At 64.3% G+C, this 20,696-nt stretch overlaps 1 protein-coding gene across 5 annotated transcripts; it reads right to left on the bottom strand.

Annotated features, from left to right (window-relative positions):
• Nucleotides 1-5,552: 5,552 nt before the first annotated feature.
• On the bottom strand, nucleotides 5,553-20,315 carry RHPN1 (rhophilin Rho GTPase binding protein 1). 5 transcript variants are annotated; one of them, XM_058444482.1, is made up of 16 exons: nucleotides 20,102-20,315; nucleotides 15,539-15,700; nucleotides 14,190-14,305; nucleotides 13,204-13,332; nucleotides 12,398-12,473; nucleotides 11,506-11,583; nucleotides 11,032-11,156; nucleotides 10,774-10,940; nucleotides 10,344-10,537; nucleotides 9,866-10,022; nucleotides 9,676-9,789; nucleotides 9,068-9,262; nucleotides 8,472-8,548; nucleotides 8,098-8,244; nucleotides 7,849-8,010; nucleotides 5,554-7,381 (listed from the first exon to the last, which is right to left on the bottom strand). In XM_058444482.1, the coding sequence occupies exons 3-16, from the start codon at nucleotides 14,216-14,218 to the stop codon at nucleotides 7,166-7,168; spliced, it is 1,866 nt and encodes a 621-aa protein (XP_058300465.1). In that variant the 5' UTR covers nucleotides 14,219-14,305; nucleotides 15,539-15,700; nucleotides 20,102-20,315; the 3' UTR covers nucleotides 5,554-7,165. The 5 variants fall into 5 exon arrangements, with proteins under 5 accessions (XP_032616503.1, XP_058300466.1, XP_058300465.1 ...); XM_032760612.2 differs by lacking the exon at nucleotides 15,539-15,700 and having other exon boundaries at nucleotides 5,553-7,381; XM_032760613.2 differs by lacking the exon at nucleotides 15,539-15,700 and having other exon boundaries at nucleotides 5,556-7,381; nucleotides 9,676-9,786.
• Nucleotides 20,316-20,696: the final 381 nt, after the last annotated feature.

Below are 20,696 nucleotides of genomic sequence, written 5' to 3'. Positions count from 1 at the left end.
AGGGCAGGGGCCCCCAGGGGCTCTGGGCACAGGGCAGGTGTCACTCTCAGGAGTAAGCACCGTGCAGTGATGAATGGTGGGCGGGGGCACCGCCGCGAATTTAACAGCCGGCATCAGATTGTGCGGCTCAGCCTGGAACTAGCGCATTATGAAGGCTAATGGATTTTTGAGGCCACATTGATTTTTCATTAATTTGGTAAAAATCTTTTTCCTCTCCCCTATAATTCTGTCTTAAAACGCTCCCCCTGACAGCTCGATAAGTCACTCCTGCCTTAATGCATGTCTGGCGCACCGTCTAGGGGCCGAAGGGGGTGTGGGGGGAGCCGGAGCCGCGGGGGCCGCCAATACCCCCACCAGGTAAACACTGAGTTATGCCCGGGCGTGCAGCCCAGCCAGCACGGGATGGGTGCCCAGTAGCGTTACCCCGCCAGGCTGTGGGCAAGGCCTCTTTGTGGTGCGGGCCTTGGTGCCTGGGCCACTGGCTCCTGAAGACAGCACAGCCTCTGGGGCAGAGCCCCTGTGAGGAGGGGGAAGCCGGAGCCCCCACTCCCAGAAGGGGTGGACAGGGCCAGGCCAGAACCCCGACTCCAGAGGAGACAGCCTTGAGAGGGGCCTGCTCAAGCCTCCTGCCCAGCCTCCCCAGCAGCTCTCAGGCTCCCAGACCCAGGAGGGCCCACCCCGAGCCCAGCCTGGGCTGCTGACCCGCAAGGGCCCCTGCCTATCTCCCTCCGCTGGGGCTCCCACCCAAAGCTGGGGTGCACTTGCCCTTAGCGGGACAGAGCTCACCACTTCTGCTCGGTTTTGTCCCCTCCCTTCCTCTTTCCTCACTCCTCTTCCCCTCCTCCCCGCCCGCAGCACAGCCCCTGCGCCCCTAGTCTCCTCAAACTCCTCTCCAGGGGTCCCCAGGCAGTCCTCCCCTCAGCTCCAGCCTCCAACCCTCTCCCACGGCTTTGGGTGACCCCAGGTCCCCCTGAGTCCCCCTCCAGCCACAGAGTGTGCACTCAGCAGCTTCTTGGAGGCCGCCCCCCTGGGCACTCACTGGCATCCCCTGACCAGCGGGCCTACCTTGGGCCGAACCCCCAACCTGCCCCTCCTCTGCTGACGCCCAGGCTGAGACGCCGCCCGGCGCCCCCCCCCACACCCCGCCCAGCACCCTCATAAGCCGTGCTCTGGGGTGGTGCCCCCTGGTCCTTGGGTGCAGGCGCCAGAAGCACCCACCAGGCATCGGCGCAGTGCCCCAGGCAATGCCCTCTTGGGGTAGCCCCCCATAGGGGCCCAGGTCCCCTTCCACAGGCAGCCTGCCCTCCCCTGCCAGCCCTGCCAGGCCCATCCCTGCCTCTCCTCCCTGCGCCCGCACTCCTTCCATACCATACTTGCCTGGAGGTGCAGCGGGAACCAGGCCTCTCACACCTCCCCGAGCTTCCTCCTGCCCTGAGATGCAATCTCAACCTCCAGATGGTCAGCCCCGCAGAGCCAGGCCTGTCCTCACCGCTGAGAGCCCAGAGCCCGGCGTGGCGGAGAGAGTTTCCGGCGGCTCTCCCGAGCTGAGCCTCGGTCAGCCTGCCTTGCGTCTCCCAGCTGGTGGCCTGCTCACCCCCGACCTTGACTGCATCTCCCCCACCACTGGCTTCTACTTCCTCCCCCAACTGCTCACTGAGAGTTGTGGGCAGAACAGAGATGTGGTCAAGACTGGGCCTGGTCTGCAGGGAGCATTGGGGACATTGTCCGGGCTCTGAATCTGCAAGGCTCCCTCAGCAGCCCCGCCTGCACACGAAGAGCCTGGGGTCCCCGTGACAAGCTATTAGGCATCATCTTCCGACTTCCAGGCACACCTCATGTGTCATAATGATCACTGGGATGTGCAGGACATAAGAAGCACACACAGAGAGGGGCCGGGGCTCCAGGGACTCCTGGGAGGCAAGTGCCCAGCAGCAGGTGCTCAGTCATCGCCGATGGGCAATGAGTGGCCATGAGGACAAACAGCAAGGCAGAAGGGCGGCACTGCAGCCTCCACCACCCACCCTTCCCTGAAGTGGGTGCCCCTTTCTCCTGCTGACTTGGAGAGGTCGTCACCCCCGCCGCAGATCCCCAGCCTTGCAGATCCCCAGCCTGTCCCATCTTGCTCTCTGGAACCAAGAAAAAAACAGTGGAGGCTGGGTGCAGTGGCTCACCCCTGTAATGCCAGCACCTTGGCAGGCCAAGGCGGGAGGATAGCTTGAGTCCAGGAGTTCAAGACCAGCCTGGGCAACACGGTGAAATGTCTCTACAAAAATACAAAAATTAGCCGGGTGTGGTGGCAGGCACCTGTAGTTCCAGTTACTTGGGAGGCTGAGGTGGGAGGATTGCTTGAGCCCAGGAGGCAGAGGGTGCAGTGAGCCGAGATCATGCCACTACACTCCGGTCTGGGTGACAGAGCAAGACTCCATCTAAACAAAACAAAACAAAACAAAAACGTGGGGACCAGGCAGAGAAGCTAATGCACTAAACGCCATGGTGGGGGTGAGGGGACCATCACCATAGGGCGGCTGCTGAGAAGAGTGAGCTGGAGGTGAGGGTGGCAGTGACGGGGGAACTGATATCACCGGTGACAGACTCATGGGGACCAGAGATTGGTGTGGGGAGGGCAGGGTATGTGCTGTCCACTCTATGACAGGGGCAGGTGACGTGATGTCAGCAGTGGGTGGGGACAGTGATGTGCCATGTGACCTCGGGTTGGGGAGAGTGGTGGGGGGTGTGACGTCAGGAGTTGGGGAGGGAATGTTGGTGTGTGTGTGACCTCAGGGGTGGTGGAAGGGGAGGGTGGTTGGGCTGTGACCCTGGTGATAGTGGGGAGGGTAGTGGGGTTGTGGCTTTGGAGTCCCATCTCTTCCTCTCACACTGGGAGGGTTACAGTGGCAGGCGTGAGTGCCCTGGAGGTGGCTAAGGACGCGGCCACAGGCTGTTAGCCTCTCTCCTTGTGCTGAGAAGCTGAGGCTAAACTCAGTCCTCTAAGCTTGTCTGCTACCCGTGGCCCAAAATGGCCCCTGTCACCTCTCCTGTGGACAGCAGCACCACCTAGGTGACCCAGAGCCCCCAGTGCCACCTCCGCCACCCTGGCTTGAGGCCTCACTGGGTCTAGGTCCCATGCCCTCTTCTCCTCAGGGCCTCTCCTGGCTGCCCACTCGGCACCCCCGTCCTGGGGGTCTAAAGTCCGTGGAGCCGCTTTCTATCTGGAGCTTTGCGGAGTGCCCCCAGTCCCCACCTTCCGCTGGCTCCCCTCCAGGATCAACCCCTGGGCACTCTGGACCTCCATGCCACGTCTGCAGATGGTCTGCGGTGCCGTCTGCGCTTGAGGACAGCTGTAGCCTCGCCAGCCCAGTGGCCACTGTGGCCCACCCTGCACAGGCACAGATCCTGACCACGGCCATTGGGAACAGGGAAAACAGTGCTCTGGGGACTGTGGGAGCGTGCGGTGGGAGGGGGTGCTGGACAGGGCCTGACCCCCAACACCTGCAGGCAGTCTGCATTCACTCATCTTCCGGAACTGCTGGCTTGAGGTGGCGGGAGAGACTGGGAGGGGGTGAGGAGGAGAGTGAAGTGGGGGGCCCTGCCCTTGGCTCACCTCGGTCTATCCCCAGTCCCCACAACCCATCCATCCTCGTGCCCCCCAATCCATCCCCAACCTCACTCCCAGCCCTGTCCATCTCCAGGCTCCAGCCCCCAGCCCTCCCCACTCCCTCTCTCTGCGTTAATCCTGTTCACTGCTGACCCAAGCAAAACGGAGTCCGCCTTCTCCCTTCTCGGCAGTTTTCTGTTGGCAAAGCAGAAAGGACGGCAGCGCAGGCTCAGCCCGGCTTCCTGCCTGGGGACCACTCTGAAAATGGAGTGTCACCCTGTGGGCCCCGCACCTAGGCAGGGTGCACACACGGTCCCGGTGTGCCATCGGCCCCTGCGCTGCTTGACATCTGTCGTGGGCCCTGGCACTGCGTGGGCATGGGGAGCGGGTCGGGACCATACCGTGGCCTCAGCAGCTCCTGGGCGCCAGCCCCTCCCTCCCAGGCAACGAATGCCCCACATCCAGGCACTCACGGACATGCCGGTGCCATCCCTGCCCTCGGCCCATCTGTGACACAGTGACCAAAGTAATAAGGCTGGCCCAGAAAGTGGGGGCTAAGGCCTATGCATGGGGTGTGGCCAGGCCGGGCCATCTGAGGAAGGGACACTAACCTGTCCCTAAAAGCCAAAAATGTGCTAGCCAGAAACACCTGGGAGTGTGCAAGCAGGGCTTCAAGGGAAGAGAACGGGCTCCACAGATGCCGCGGTGTGGTGCTGTGGGGGGCAGGCAAGCACCAACACGTGCTGCTGCAGGGACAGCCTTGAGCCGGCCCCTCGGGGAAGCTGTGCCCCCCGGAAGCCTCACCCAGTAGCTCTCACCGCACAGCCTGCGGACTGAGTGATCCCCAGCGGCCAGCCCTGCCTTCCCCCAGCCTCGCAGCCTCACCCCGATCCTGCTTTGCTCCCCAGCCTGGGCAGATGGGACAGGACTCTGAGCTGCCGCCTCCTGCTAGGGCAGGCTCAGCACAGGTGCCGCCCTGTGTGCTGGCCCCAGGGGCTGCACTGCCCTCTGGCGGGGCACAGGCCACAACTGTGTGGCACAGTGTGAGTGACTCAGTGGTCACTCACCCCACAGTCACTTGCCACTGCCTGTTAGCCACCCTCACCAACACCACACCAGGCCCTCCGCCACCCCGGCAATGCCACCCTGGCAGCTGATTACCCTGGACACCACTAAAACCAGCGGCACACTCCCTATCCCATCCACACCACTGCCCCATCTACATTCCTTCACCCCAGGGCTCCCCACAGCCTCTGCGTGTGGTCAGGGAGCCAGGGCAGGGGCCCCCAGGGGCTCTGGGCACAGGGCAGGTGTCACTCTTAGCAATAAGCACCGTGCGGTGATGAATGGTGGGCGGGGGCACCGCCCCTGTGTGGTGGTGTGGACTTGGAGTCCCCGGGTGGGCTGGACAGGGCAGTCCCCTGAGCCCAGCAGGCAGCCACCAGCTGCTGCAGGGGTGAAGATGGGATGGGGCGCGGTCCCTTCCTGCAGCCCAGGGGCTATCTGGCAGGACTCCCACAGAGGCCGGGGGAGCATGGTCCGAGTCTGAGGGGCTGGGCTGGTAGGCACCCGCTTTCTCTTCTGGAGAGGGGCTCACTGCTGCCCCAGGATCAGCCTCAAGTGGAGGGTGGGGAGGGGGACTCCCCTCCTGCCCAGCCCTGCCTTGACTAGAACTCCGGACCCCAGATCCCAGGACCTCCGCTCCCCTGCCCCCCGCTGGCAGCAGGACCTCAGGGCCTCCCACATTGCCACAGCAACCCTGTGCACCGGGCTTCCTCCACTTCACAGGACGGAGGCGGTGACGGGAGCCGGGTCCCAGCCACCTGCACGGTGGCAGCTCTGTCCTCAGCTTGGGTCTGGACAGGCCACAGGAGGTGGGGAGTCCCTGCACTTCCAGACAGGGCCGCCACCCTGTCATCCCCAATTAGCGCCTAATGGCCTCCTTGATGCAGTTTTATTAACCAAATTAATATGTGCTGGGGAGACCTGCGTGACCTTGGCCCATTCTGCTGAGACAGGGATTTTCCCACGCGGGCAAGTGGGGGACCTGGACCCCCACCCTGGCTCAGGCAGGTTGGGGAGCCCCGCCCTCCCGCCGAGGAAGATCGCACCGTGGCGCCTGCGTCTCTGGGACCCCAAACACCTCACTCGCACCCCCATATTCTTGGCTGAAGCACGAGGGAGGTGGCAGCACAGGGCCCTGGACCCTAGAACCGGAGCCTGGGATGCAGGGTGGGCTGCTCCCACCTGGGGACCCTCGGAAGGGACTGGACAAGAGGGCAGGGGTCTCGCAGAGCTGGGGGCTGCCTTTCTACCCGGGGTCTGTGCCTCAGCCCTCCCAAGGTGCACCTGCCCGTGCCGCGGGTGGCGGCTGCCCCCTAGTGGCTGCAGGGAATGACTCCCGCTAGCCCTGTCTCTTCCGGAACCTGCCAGGCCCTGGGGCCCTCGGTGGGAGCCTCCGCTCCGGCTCCGTGGCTCCTCTCTGGTGCAGCTCTGGCCTGCCCTGACTCTGCAGCCCTTCCCACCCCCTCCCCTTGGTGCCCAAGTCCTGAGCCCACTGCTGTGGGGGTCCTGGGGGTGGTGTTCCTGCCGACGGCCTTTGGGGGCCATTGTCCACCCAGTACATGGAGGCCTGGAGGCAGCCCTCACTTCCTCTGCTTGAGACACTGAGAGCTCACGGCCTGTGGAGGCCAGCAGGAGCGGCCCAAGCAGGCTGGGGGCCCATGCAGGCCCCAGGCTCAGGGGGAGGTGACATGCCCAGGAGCTGGAGGGTGGCACCCATGCTCAGAGCAGGACAGCAAGGCGGGCAGCAGGGCTGGCAGGCTTAGGGCTGCCATGAGACCTGGGCCACAACACCGGGGACTCCTGGGCAAAGGGGACACTTGCCAGGTTGACCAGTACAGAGCCCGGGATGACCAGTACAGAGCCCGGGATGACCAGTACAGAGCCCGGGATGACCAGTACAGAACCCGGGATGACCAGCACAGAGCCCGGGATGACCAGCACAGGGCGCAGAGGTGGGGAGTCCCTTGCTCTGTGCATAGACAGGACAGCAGGAGGTGTTTTGGGGGAAGGCCGTGTCTGGGACCCGGCCTACAAGTCTGTGGGTGCTGTGGGTGTGCCTGGCTGCTGCATGGTGGAGGGGCAGCAAGCGAAGGGGTGCCCAGCAGGAATCACTGGGCACCAGGCAGAAACTCGGCTGGAGGCAGGACTGAGACTTCAGGGTCTGTGCCCAGGGCAGCAGCAGGGTGGACAGAGCCAGGGGGTATAGACGGGATGGCTGTGAGGAGCACCCCGTGAGGAGCCCTCAGGGCGGGGCAGCCCCAGGAAGCTGACCTCAGACTGGCAGAGGGACTGGCATCCTTCCTGTGTGTGGGTGAGGAGGCCACAGCTCCCATCACTGGGCTCAGACAGGTCTGACCATAGTCTTTAATGGGCAGGCAGGTGCCTGAGGCAGCCTCCGGCTTGAGGCAGGGCAGGCACTGCCCAGAGGTCCTCTGGGTGGGGAGGGCATGCTTGGTACTTCCCGCCAGCTGGAGCCAGGGCTGAGGTGTGCAGGGAGCCTGGCCCTCACGGCCACCCTGGGTGCTTTGAGGATGAGGGCGGAGCTGGCTTCACTGGGGCACAGGGCTGGGGGCAGCCTCCAGTCTTGCCCTGCTGGGCCTTTCGGCTCCAGTTAAGGAGGGGCCGGGGGCTGGCCCACGTGGATGCCGGGGTCTTGCAACCATGCTCCCTCTGGCTCCTTAGAAGCCCCCTGGGGCCCAGCAGGATGGGCCGGCGGTCCCCCTGCAGCAGGGACAGAGACAGACTGTGGTCAGCCACTGCTGCCTGTCCCCACCTGCAGCCAGCCTGGGAGGGGTGAGAACCACCTGGGAGGGGCTGGCACGTCGGGGGCTTGTTTGGGGGCTCCCATCAGGGTGGCCACATAGCAGGGGCCCCATACGTTTCACCCAACCCTGGGTCAGTCATGCTGGGTACATGGAACCTCTGGGATGGAGCGCCTGGCCCAGAAGCCTCCAGTCTGAGGATACAGAGGCCCAGTGAGGGGTGGGCTGCAGCATCCTTGGGGTCAGGGCAGAAGCCGCCAGATGGAGGCCACAGCACAGGTGGCCCCTGCCTAGGAGGCGGCCCAGGGAGGGTTACCTGCAGCCCCATCTGCCCTTCCCAATGCCACTCAAGCATCCAAGGCAGGCCCAGGACCAGGGTGGGGACAGCAGGCTGGGGACCGCCCCTCTGGGGCCCCAGGGGCTCACCAAGCTGGGCAGCCTAGAGCTGGGCAGCAGCGACACCACCTGCAGGCTGGCGCCCGCCTCTCCTGCAGCCTTCAGCTCTGTCACCACCTCCGCGTGTCTCCACCACCTGCATGGCTGCCCGTTCACTGACACGATGTAGTCGCCCTCCTTCAGGCCAGCCGCCTGTGGGGAGACTCGGACAGTGAGGTGGGGACAGGACGCTGTGGCTGGCACCAGGGACTCAGCCTCAGGGGGCTGGCGGGCCCTTACCGCGGCCTGGCTCCCTGGAATGATGGCAGCGATGAGGACAGGTGAGTCTCCCCGAAGCGTGAGGCCGAAGCCGCCCTCTCCTCGGGTCAGGTGGACGGGCCCCACCAGCCGCCACCGGTTCTTGGCTGAGAACACAGACAGGGGCCCCTGGCGGGGGCTCAGAGGTCAGAGGCCCAGCTGGGCCACACACTGAGGAGACCCCGCCTGACCAGCACATCCATCCAACCTGTGCACCGAGGGACACCGTGGGGTTCCACAAGGCGGGTGGGGAGGGCTGGACCGCCATCGACGGCCTGTCTGAGGCCACGTGCTGCTCAGAGCCACATAGCCCAAGCTGCCCGTGCTGGGGGATGCCTGGGGATGGGTGTGCTCACCAGCCGATGGAAGATGTCAGGCCCCTTCCCCTGGGACAGGCGTGGCATCCTGGCCTCTGGCTTCTGGTGGGTCTTAGCTGAGAAGGTAGAAGAGCAGAGCTAAGCTGGAAGCCTGTGGAGACCTGCCCCGGGGATTTTCCAGGGGGCAGGGCATGACCCTGAGCGCACACAAGCCCCGCCTCTGACCTCCAGGCCTGGCCGCTCTGCAATGGTGGGAGGAGCTGCCCCAGGTGTGCCCTGAACACACGGCGCCCCGTCTGCCCCAAGTGGCTCCCCAAATCCCTCCCTGAAGTCCCAGCCATGCCTGTCCCGGGTCTGTGGGCTTCCCCTCAGGGTAGGAGGCCAGCGCAGGGAGGGAGGTGCTGAGGAGCGTGGTCATCCCCCAGGCCCCTGAAGGGCCCGGCAGCTCTGTGGGCCCCTGCGATGGAGGCCTGGAAAGTGCTACTGCTGTTCAATTCATCGTGGTGACTGCACCTTTAATGCTTTAATTCATTGTGGTGACTGCACCTTTAACGCAATCAGCCTCCCTTTCTCCAGGACGAAGGCCCCCACCCTGGCTGGGGATGCAGCCACCCAGACAGGCCCTGGCTGCTCACGCTGGATGTCGGGGGCCTCAGCAGCCTCACAGAAGTCATCCTCACGGTCGAGCTCCGCGTACTTGGCGAGCGAGCGCTGCAGCGTCTGGGAGACCACAGCCCGCAGCAGGTCCACCTCGCGCAGGACGCGGCACAGGGCGTGCAGCCGCAGCGCCTCCTCCTGCCCCAGGATGGCGCGCTTCAGGTGTGCCTTGCCTGCATGCGGGGCACTGGGATGTCACACACCATGTGGGCCCGCGCGCCCTGGGACGCGGCAGAAGGAGTGGGCAACGCCAGGGCTGCAGGGCTCATCACAGCCACTTTCGTTGGGGGCACGCACCACAGGGGTGAGGAGCTGGCTGTGCAGGAGGGCTCTGCCACGTGCAAAGCAGGGGCCACAGACGAGCTGCTCCCAGCGGTCTCCCACCTGCTAAGAGGCTGCCCCACACTCCTGCGGCCCCCGCGCTGGGCCGGCACCCATCAGGCACAGGCCATCCAGGGATAGGCAGGTGGCCCAACTCGTCAGCATGGGGACAGCAGGTGGCAAACAGCGTGAGGGTGGTGGGGGACACCCTGCCACTGTTGGTGACCACCTGAGCCCCAGGGCACTCCATCCATGGGCGCCTTACCAAGCTGCCTGCGCTCCTCCAGCTCCTGCGGCAGCACAGGGCCTCCGGGCTTAGAGGAGGTGGGGGGCTGCAGGAAGACCTGCTCGTGCGTGGGGAGCTCTCCCTCGGTCGCTGCTGGGGGACAGAGAGGCCATGAGCCCTGAGCTGGGGGGTCTTTGCAGTACCATGGGCAAGTGCGGTGGGCACTCACGGGAGCTGTCGCAGAGGGCCATGGCTACGTGGTAGTGGGCCAGGGAGCGGAAGTATTCGGCCTTGACATGCACCAGGGCAGTCCAGGAGACAGGCACGTAGTCGTGGACGGGTGGCTGGGCCATGGTCCGGTGCACTAGCCTGTACTCGGCTGCCACCTGCCGGTGGACGTGGCAGGCACGCGAGGGCCTCCTGCTCTCCGGGTGGTGCCTGCTTCTCCCTACCCAGCCTCCACCTGCTCCGACCACCATCCCAGCAGCCTCCCTGGCACCTCAGTTCCTGCTGCTTCATGCCATCCCCTGGAGGCAGAGGCTTGGGCCCCCAGGTTCCTGACCAGCCCCCCCCAGGGAGCAGGACAACAGCTGGCTTGGGGCTGACACACAAGGAAGGAGGTGGGAGAGCTCACGCATGCCTGAACCTGGGCTCTGACCCCAGCTTGGCCTCACCCCCTGCACCCTCACAGGGGTGCCCGAGCTCACCTGGGCGGCCTCCTGCGCCAGGCGCAGCTGGGCCAGGCAGTCTCGGGGGGCCATGGAGGCAGGTGGTGAGAGGCCCTCAAACACACATTCCTGGGCCTGGGCCATCATTAGCTGCTCCAGTGCGCAGAGGGACGCAGCACTCATGTCTGGGCTCGGCGCATGGGAGAAGTTCTCCCTCAGGAGGCTGAAGGCCCCTGCGGAGGGAGGGGTGCTCACACAGGCAGGGCCCTGCACCTGCCCATCTCTGCCCCATGCAGCACTCAGGGCGGCCAGCTAGGGATGCTCCTAGGACACGTATGGGCCTGATGTGCTCACTCCTCCTACCTGAGGGACTGATGTCCTAACCACTCCCCAGCTCCTGCCCTGCAGAAGGGGCTCTGCAACACCCTGGCACCGCACCCTGCCCCACCGTGGCCCGGGCCATCCTCACCAGCGGCCCTCTGGAAGGCCTCCATAGCGCGACGGGCACCCTCGGCGCAGGAGCGGTCCTGGCGTGCCCCAATCTGCGTGTGGAGGGCGCCGATGTTGAAGAGAACGCTGCCCTTCTCGAAGGCCAGGGCGCGCTGCTGGGCTGGGACCCCAGTAAGCGAGTCGTACCTGCAGTGTTGGGTCAGGCTGGGCGGAGTTCCCGCGGTTCCCGCAGCCAGGCCTCCCCTCCCCAGGGTGCCCCCGCCCGCAGAGCCCCTACCAGTGGAAGAAGAGCCTGAGGCTGCTGGCAGGGGTGAGGAAGCGCGCACCCAGGAAGCACAGCTGGTTGTAATAGGCTCTGAGCAGCTCCAGGCCCGACTCGTTCCGGCTGGGGGTCCGCATGGCCTGCAGGGCAGGAGCCGCTGGGCCCCACCGCCCTGGCCCACCCCACTTACACACACTGCTCTGGGAAGTCCCGTGGGCACCAGCACCATGGGGGGTGGGGAGGCAAAGCCAGTGGGGCCCTGGGCAGCCGCGACTCCCAAAGGCCAGCAGCGTGCGGCACCGGGGCCACCTGGGAGCCCCTCCACGCCCCCTGGCTGGGTCTGCACACACAGGGTCCCTGGTGGGCCCATCTCCCCACGTCCTTGAGATGTCCACACTGAGCTCCTCTGTCTGTTCCTGACTTAAGCTTCAGCCTCTGTATGTGTCTCCCTGGGCTGCAGGAGGGTGGGCGGGCAGGGGAACCACACACCTGCCGCAGGGCCTCCAGCTCCCTGATTTCTGCCTCGTAGGAGGCGCCGTCCTCTCCAAAGTGCACAGAGATCAGCTCCTGATGGGGGGCAGGTGTTGGCATCCACAGTATCCCTGTGCCTGGCCTCCTTCCCTGAGGTCTCCCAACCCACCTTGGGGAAAGATTCATGGTGGAGGGAGGGTCTGTGCCGCAGAGCAGGCTGGCTGCCATGCAGCGTGGGGGCCCTGGGCCCCTTAGTGGAAGCCCCAGAGAAGGGCTGGGGGCCAATGTGTACGGAGGGGCCTGGTGGGGTGATGCGGGTCGGAGCCCCTCTGGCCCTGGGGTTTCCCCACCCCATCACAGAAGTGGGGCCTGGAGACTCAGTGCTACTTTTATGTGCGTTTCCTTATTCATCCCCGTGGCCGGGAGGCAGGTGCCATCTGCCACTCAGTGACTCGGACGTGGAACACAGTCAGTGGCTCCCGCGGAGCCCTGCCAGGCAGTGCCAGTCTGCTCTAGCTCTCTCCAGGACCCTTGTGAGCCAGTGCTGGGTGTGTGGCCCCAAGCCGGTGGTGCCCTCCGTGGGCGAGCCTGGACCCTGTGCCCCAGCTGGGGCTTCCGGGCCCTAACCTTCAAGGGCATTCCCTGTCCGAGGGCAGGGCACATGTTCATACCCACTCTGTGGGATCAGCCCCAGCCTGGGGCGCAGGCACCAGTGTGGGCCCCGAATGCAGCAGAGGCTGGGTCCCTGTGGCCATTTCTGCCAGGTCCCTTGTGTCCCTTTTAGCCCTCCCTCCCTCTGGGCCTCAGTTTCCCTATCTGTTCAACCAGACAGCTGGACCAGAAAGCCTCCAAGACCCTCTTGGTCCCAGGGCAGGGCCGTGTATCTCAGAGCTCGGAGGCCAGTACCTACCTTCAGCGGTGTAGACCAGTCCAGCTCCTTGGTCTCCTTCAGGCCCAGGGGGATCATGGGGACAGTGACAGCTTCGCTATAACCAGAAGCATCGACTTCAGACTGTAAGGCCAAACCCTGCTGCCCACGGCAGCCCGGGGTCCACTCCTAGGGCTCTGTGGCACAGGGTGCCTCCCTCCCTCATGGGTGTACATGTGGGCCTGTGTCCTGGGGGGTATCCTTGCACCTGTGCACCACCCCCCACTGTCCTAAACCACTCCAGAAGCAAACACACACACACAGAGACACACACATATGCGCACACACACGCACACACAAACACATGCGTGCATACACATGCACACAGACACACATGCACAGACGTGTGCACACACACAAATACACACACGTGCATACATGCACACACGCACACACTTATGCACACACATACACACACGCAGACACACATACACACAGACACATGTGCACACACACACAGAGACATGCCCAGTACATGCAGACATGCACACACAGATGCACACACACACAGACATGCACACGCACGCACAGACATGTGCACACACAGACACACGCACACACAGATGCACACACAGACACATGCAGAGACACACAGACACACGTGCACACACAGACACATGCATACACAGACGCACACACACACATGCACACACAGACACACATGCACACAGATACGCACACACACAGAGACACACATACGTGCACACACATGCACACACACACACTCACACACACATGCATACACGCACACACATACACACATGTGCTGTCCTGGCCCCCATCCGCACCTCCCATGCTGGCCAGGGTCCACGCCACCGCTGAGCTCCTCCAGCTCCTCCTTCAGCAGCTGCAGGTTGGAGTTGACGTAGCTCAGCTCCAGGGCGACCGTCTCTCTCACCTGGTTGTTGCTGGTGGCTCTGAGGGAGGCCGCGGCAGTTGAAAGCCCAGCCCCAAGGCAGAGCCCAAGGCCCCGTGCTCACTGCAGCCCTCCTGCCAGCTGACCTGTCAGAGCTCCAAGCCCACCCTGCAGAGGACGTCGCTGACGGGGTCTGCCCCCCATGGGGGGGGCAGGGGCAGCAGTGGGATCCGGAGGCTCACAGGTGATGCCCCCTACAGTTCATCACCCCTGACACCAGCACCTGCATGTTCTGACTCTGGCCTGGGGGCACCTCCCTCAGCACCACGGCTTTCTTTGGGGCTCATACAGCCCTCGACAGCACTCAAACATCACTCCTTGGATGGTGGGTGAGAGCCACACCCCCCTCTGTGCCTGCATCAGGGCCTGGCAAAGGGACCGAGGTCCCCAGGGAAAGCCAGAATGGGGGCAGGGAGGTAGCAGGTGCTAAGGGGACCGAGGGGCACTCACAAGCACATGTGCGGCTCACAGGCGGCGTGCTCTAAGGAAGAGACAGCCCAGGTCTTCCACCCCTCTCCCACGTCCCCAACCTTGGGACGCGCCGTCACCTGCCACAGCTCAGCCTCAACCATGCCTCTTCTGAGAAGCTCCCACATGCACTGTTGGGGCTTCCCAAGCTGCACACTCGGCAGGGACACTGGTTTCCTGGCACCTCCGGCCCAGCACAGAGGCCCATGGAGGCAGGTCTGTGAGGGTCATGGCTGAGCATCACGTGTACTGCGTGCCCATCAGGACCCAGCTGCTCATGCACCTGTCTCCCTGACCCGGCCATGGGGCAGACATCTGCCTGGGTGGCTGTCCTGCCCCCCTCACCCAGGTGGGCCCTGCTCCCGGGGCCGGGCGGCCTCAAGCACTCACCTGTAGAGGTTCTCAGCGCCCGTCCGCATCTGCAGCTCCTTGTCAATCTGCTGGTGAATCTGGGCCCTGCGGCTCTGCAGCTGGCCGCACTGGATCTGCGTCAGGGAGTCATAGCCCTGCAGGGAGGCCACAGGCGATCACAGCCTGACCCCGTGGAGCCCATACCAGGCTGTTACTGGCCAGCCACTGAGAGGAGTGCATCCTGCCCATGGGTAACGGGGTGGTCACCATGGGCTGGGGCTGGAGCTGGCCTCACTGGGAGGAGCTGGACAGAACTAGTGTGAACACGGGCCTGGCCAGAGCAGGACAGGAGGCAGTCAGTGCAGAAGGACGTGGTGGTGGGGGGGGAACGCTGCAGACTCGTGATGGGGGTCGGCGGGGAGGCTGGCACCTGCCAAGGACACCAGGAGCCAGGGTCTCACCAGGCAGCCTGGACAAGTAGGGGCTCCAGGAGCCCTGCAGGAGGCAGCCCACTGCTCCTCACACCTTCCTGCTGCACTTCTGGATTTCATTCTGGATCCCCCCCTCGCCCTTCCCAATTTTTTTTCCATCCAACTCACCCACGCCTCCCAATCATTCCTGTGTGGGTTTAGGCGTGGGCTCAAAGGACAGGGTCCCCGAGGCTTTGGGGGCGGCCACTGGCCCCCGATGGTTGGTGCAGAGGCTGCGGTCTGACTTTGGGAATGGTTCTCGAAGTGAACGCACACCTGTGCATTCCCTATCCACAGAGAAATGACTCTGAGCCTTGCACCCACAGACTGCACCCCCGCGGCCCTGCCCAGCACCAGCCATGGCAAAAGAGTGGGGCATGCCCGGCAGGGCCCCTTCTGGACTTCAATGACTCCTGTGTCTTTAGTGGTGCGAATGTGCTGGAGCTTAAATTTTACTCCAGGGCGATCCAGTTTCATGCCTCAGCCCACCCCACCCTTGTGGTGTTGGGGTCCTGCCTGCGTGATCCTCACGTGTCCCTCCCTCTCACCATGGCCCCCCGCCCCCCCTTCCCCATGGCCGCGTGGGAATGCCTGCATCTCCACCCCAACAAGATTCTTTGCAGCTACCTGTGGCTGTCCCCTGGGCTGGCTTGCCTCTCCAGCACCCACTCCTTCCACGCTTTGAGACCCACAACGCCGCTCAGGGCTCGCTGCTAAGGGACGCTGACTCCCACGTAGCCCTGGGGCGAGCCTGGTCTGTGTCAGGTGTGGCCATCCTGGCCATTTCTGCCAGTCAGCAGCAAGACAAGGCCTCTGGTGGCTCCTGGGACTGCTTCCCGCCCTTGCTGGGAGACAGGACCTCTTCTTCCCCAGGACCTTGTCGCGTCTGAAGGTGAATCTTGCCACCATGAAACTGACCTACCACTGCACGAAGCTGCAGACTCATGGGGCCAACATGCACATGCACTGGGTCTTCCCTTTGTGGACCCGACACCCTCTCCACGCACACACGTCTCTCAGGCCTTCCTGTCTTCCCCGTAAAGAGCTCGCACGTGTTTTCCGGGGTTTTCTCCTAGATATCTGGAGAGAGTTCTTTTTGCTAATGTGAACGAGATCTTTGCATTTTAATTAGTTTATTCCCATTATACAGGAATGATTTGATTTCCTAGACAGAAGCCCTGCTCGTCTGGCTCCCCAAGCTCACAGCAGCCAGCTGAGCGGGTGACCATCTATTATGGGTGAACTGTGTCCCCACAAAAGACAGGTTCAAGTCCTAACTCCCAGTACCTGTGAGTGCAATTTTTCTAGAAATAGGGTCTTTGCAGATATAATGAGTTAAGATGAGGCCACCGTGGAGTAGTGGGTCCTTAATCACAGTGACAAGGGTCCTTACACGAGGTGGGAAATTTGAACACAGCCACATGGAGGTGGCCATGGGAAGGCAGAGACAGAGACTGGAGGATGACGCACCGTCCCCTGGAACCCACACCATCCCCAAACCCCCACACCGTCCTCTGGAACCCACGCCACCCCCTAAACCCCCACACCATCCCCTGGAACCCACACCATCCCCCAAACCCCCACACCGTCCTCTGGAACCCACACCATCCCCCAAACCCCCACCCCATCCCCTGGAACCCCCGCCATCCCCCAAGCCCCCACACAGTCCCCTGGAACCCACACCACCCCTCAAACCCCCACCCCATCCCCTGGAACCCACGCCGTCCCCACACCCCTGCACCGTTCCCCGGACACCTATGCCGTCCCCCAAACCCCTGCGCCATCTGCTGGACACCTGCACCATCCCCCAGACACCTGTGCCATCCCCCAAACCCCTGCGCTGTCTGCTGGACACCCGTGCCATCCCCTGGACACTGTGCCGTCCCCTGGACACCCACACCGGCAGCCTCCTGCTGAGTACTGGGGTGAGGGAGCCTGACAGAGGTCCCTGAAGTGAAGATGAACCGGCGCTTAGGGGCTGGGGGGAGGGACACAGGCGCTGAGAGGAGGTGTGCTGGCCCAGGACCCTGCCCTCCCCCAGCCCAGTCCTGCCCCCGTGGACACCACCCAGCAGCGGACAGGCCGATGTGCACTTGGGAACCCTCACCCTGCTCCCGTTTCCCACTCCTGCCTCCTCCAGAAAAGAAATTCCCTCCAGAGCTGCTTCAGGGGCTCGGGCTGGAGAGGCCCACAGGTGGGAGAGAGGCACGGGCGCCTCAGATCTGAGAAGCTCCCCGAACCTGAGGCCCGCCCACCCCCGCCTCCCATCCCTACCTTTCCCACCGGCGCTACCACCTCGAGGGCCTCTGCCCAGTACCTAGGAGACCCCCGTGCCACCCATCGCAGCTACACCCCCTCCCTGCAAAGGCCCCGCTGCAAGGATCCAGCGGCTTTAAGGGCTCTGGCTGTGCAACAGGCATCAGACACCCAGCCAGGTCCCTGCTCCCCTCCTGGCCCCAGGAGAGCTGCGGGGAGCCTGGTCCCTTGGAGCCCCACAGGCACCTGCTGTGACCCTGGTCCATTCCTCGGCCTCCCTACCCGCAGTGCTCCCTGCAGGCCAAGTGACTTCCCGGCCTACACGTGGATGAGCAGACCCGAGCCGGACCTCTGAGGCTGGGTCGACCCTGGAAGTGGGCAGCCCATGCCCCACTTTCCACACTGGGCTGAAGGTTGTGCCCAGCGGAAGGGGCGTGGACACAGGCGTTCAGCCCCCTGCTCCTGTTACAACCTCCCCACCCCCACCTCCACGGTGCCCTGACATCCCACTGTGGCCATTTCCGCCTTGCATTAGGAAAGGACAGAGAGGCTGTGGTCTGTGGGGGTCCCGAGAGGCAGCCACACATGAAGGGCCTGGCCATGCCTCGATGGAGAGGGACGAAGAACAGAGAAACAGCCCCCCAACCCTGACAGTGGGGCTCCTCTGCCCAGGAGGAAACAGTGTGGCCATGGCCAGAATGGGGTTGACCTGGGGACTGGCATAAGGCGGAGATAGTTATCCCAGCCCAGGTCTGGGAAGAGCAAAACATCAGAGCAGGGCCAGACCTCCATCCTCCCCCAGGGTCCCCTGGCCCTGGGCCAGGCAGTCCCCAGGGAGAGGCCACCCACCTGGAGCAAACCAGCTTCTTCCCCTCACAGCCCTGGCCCTGGGCACCCTGTATGCTGATACCCACCCATCTCAGGTACGCCTCTCCTCTGCCCCCACTGAAGTCTCACCTGAATGCAAGAACTGGAAGCCCCAAGAGGGTGGAAGCCCAGCACCTGCCCGACCCACCATCTCTGCCCCCCACTGATGAGGGAACAGAATTCAATGGGCATTGCTGCACAGGGGTCTCCTGGGACACGGGGCTATAAGCAGCACGCACGCCAGAGGAATCATAGACTGGCCACTCACACCAGGGACCCCCACTTTCTCTGATGCTCCCTGGGGCACCCAGGCACTGGTGGTTCCTCAGCACCCCTCTTCCGGAGCCCAATCTACCTGGGCAGGGGCCTGGGAATCTGTAACCAGCACCCAGAGGCTGCTCCTGTCCAGCCAGGCTGGGGAACCTCAGGCTGACCCACTCGGCATGCTGGAGACCAGGTGAGGGGGGCACAGCTACCCTGCCCACCTGTGCTCCAACGCTCTCCCTCCGCAGCCTGCTCCCCCTTCTCCCACTGGCCTCCCCAGGAAACCATACAACCTGCATACAGCCAGGCTGTATTACCTGTGGTCCTCCCCTGGGAGCTCCTGCAGCCCCTGCAGGAGGGACGGCAGCTGGGTTGGCTGCCCTGGGCCGTGCCAGGCTTCTCCCCTTCCCAGCTTGGCAGCCTTGGCCACTTACCCTGTTCCTCAGACGGGCTGAGGCCCAGGGCTTGGGAGGCACCAATGGCAGGACTCCAGCTGCGGCGCTGGCCCTGGCACCAAGTAAGCGCTTGCTGGAAGCCCGCTCTCATCATGCCTGGGGCAAATACAAGTCACCCAGACCTGTCCACAGGGCCTCAGGCCCAGGCGTGGCCTCTAAGTGGACGACCGACCGACCCCTGACCCACTGAACTCTGAGCTTTAGGGCCAGTTTGGGGGCCAGCCTGATGGGGGTGGAATAGGCCTCACTGTAGCCCGGCAGCAGGCATCGAGGAAGACTTTCCAGATGGCAGGACAGCCTGAGTGGTGCGTGTGTGACACAGGGCCTGCCTCCACCCCACTGCCACCTCCCACGGGCCCCTCCCCAGTACCCTGACTGTGGGGTCATTTCTGGACGCTGTGAGAGACAAGGCAGCCTGGAAACAGCTTCTCCCCAACTTTCCAAGGTGGCAGCCCAGGGAGGGCCAGGACAGGGAGCCCAGGCACAGCCCCCAGCCTGAAAAGCGTCAGCTCCGGAGCCCTCTGGGACATCTTGTTTGTACAGCCTCCCAAACATTCCACCCAAAACAACACGTGCCGTCCCAGGCCACCTGCAGGCATGGCCGCCCTGACAGAGCAAGTTCACAGGGGGCAGACACAGGCTGCCTCTCTCCCTCCAGTGCCCAGGAGGTGCTGCAGTCTCTGGCACACCTCGGGGTGGGCAAGAAGGGAGTCCTTGAGGGCTATGGTCAGCATCACCAGCCCAGTGATCTGAAGCCAAGCCCTGGCTGATAGCACCGCCTCCTCCTCTAGGAGACCTAATCCCAAACACCAAAGCTGAGTAGAACCAGCCCAGGGACGACGCAGTCCGACGTCCCAGAGGGGAGGAGGGCCGTGCCCTATCAAAGGCTCACCCGGGGCGAGGAGCAGGAGCAGCCCCCGGCTGAAAGCCCGTGGCGGGCGTGGGCGCCCGGGGCCTGGCAGGAGGACTGGGGCAGCCTCGAGCTGGTCCGCAGGGAACAAGCAGGCTCTGGGCTGCAGAGCAAGGCCCACAGACGTCCCCTCCTTCCTGGGCACAGACTCAGCAGGTCTCCATAGCCCTGCCCACCCCTCCCACTTGCCCAGTCAGCACCCCGGGTTAGGGACTTCAGAAGGGAAGGAGGTTTGGGAAGTGAGGAGAGGCCAGCCGGGAAGACCTCTCTCGGTTTCCCATACCCAGGAGGCTTCGCTGCCCGCTGCTACCAGCGCACCCAGTGGGCACGCAGTTCCTGAGCGGGTGCAGAGGGAGGACTGAACTAGGGAAGGAGGCTGTACAGGTGCCGGAAAGGAACACGATGGCGGGTGTGGGGAGGGCGCTCACAGAGCCCAGCCCCACACCCGCCCGGAAGGGGGCCACGAGGAGGGCGTCCCCCCGACCCGCTTCGGCGGTGAGGATGATCCAGATTTTGGCTCCCCGCATTTCCCGGCTCACATGAGTGGCCTGGAAGCACCTCCACCGAGCTCAGAGGAGGAGGGACGCAGGCTCTGGCCTCAGTTTCTCTGCCTGCGTCCGGGCCAAATGAGACGTACGAGGGGGGCGCCCGGAACGCGCCTCGAGGCGGGGGCAGGAAAGGGCCGGGATTCCGGGCCCCTTCTCCCGCCGCCGCGCCAGTCCTGCGCACCTGCAGCCGCGGGCTCTCCTCGCCGGCGCCCGCGCCGTCCGGCCTCTCCTCCAGGATCATCGCCGCGCCCGCCGCGCTGGGGGTCCCTCGGGGTCAGCCAGCCCGCCGCTCGCGCAGCGCTCCGCAGCCGGGCCAGGGCCGCCCGCACCACCCGGGCCGCGGGCTCCTGAGTGCCCGCGCCGGTCCCCGACTGTCCCTCCTGGGTGGGGGCGGGCCCCCGGCGCGGCTGGGCGGGGCACGGGTCTGGCGTGCGAAGCAGGCCGCTGCCCAATAGGCGGCAATGCCGCTTCGACGGACAGCTATATCAGCCAACCAGAGTTCCAGGAAGGCGGGCTCTGGAAGGCCAGCCCCGCCCACCGCGGGACGGTAACCCCTGGCAACCGCGGCCGGAACGCCCGCGGCTGGCAGGCAGGTAGTACTGCGCATGCGCCGCAGCAGCCGCTGAACGTGCGGAAGAAGTTCGGGAAACGGAGAAAAAAACTATACGGAAGGTCCCAAGCTGAGCGTCAGGGCGGACCTGGACTCGGCGCGCCTGGCTCTTCGGCTCCTTTTGCGGGGACTCCGGGAGTCTGCCCGCTCGCGCCGTTTCGTCCTG

This window comes from Hylobates moloch, unplaced genomic scaffold (assembly GCF_009828535.3).
Source record: "Hylobates moloch isolate HMO894 unplaced genomic scaffold, HMol_V3 SCAFFOLD_9, whole genome shotgun sequence".
Lineage (NCBI taxonomy): Eukaryota > Metazoa > Chordata > Mammalia > Primates > Hylobatidae > Hylobates > Hylobates moloch.
The sequence above is the reverse complement of the archived record's forward strand: the minus strand, read 5'-3'. Positions and strand labels throughout refer to the sequence as shown.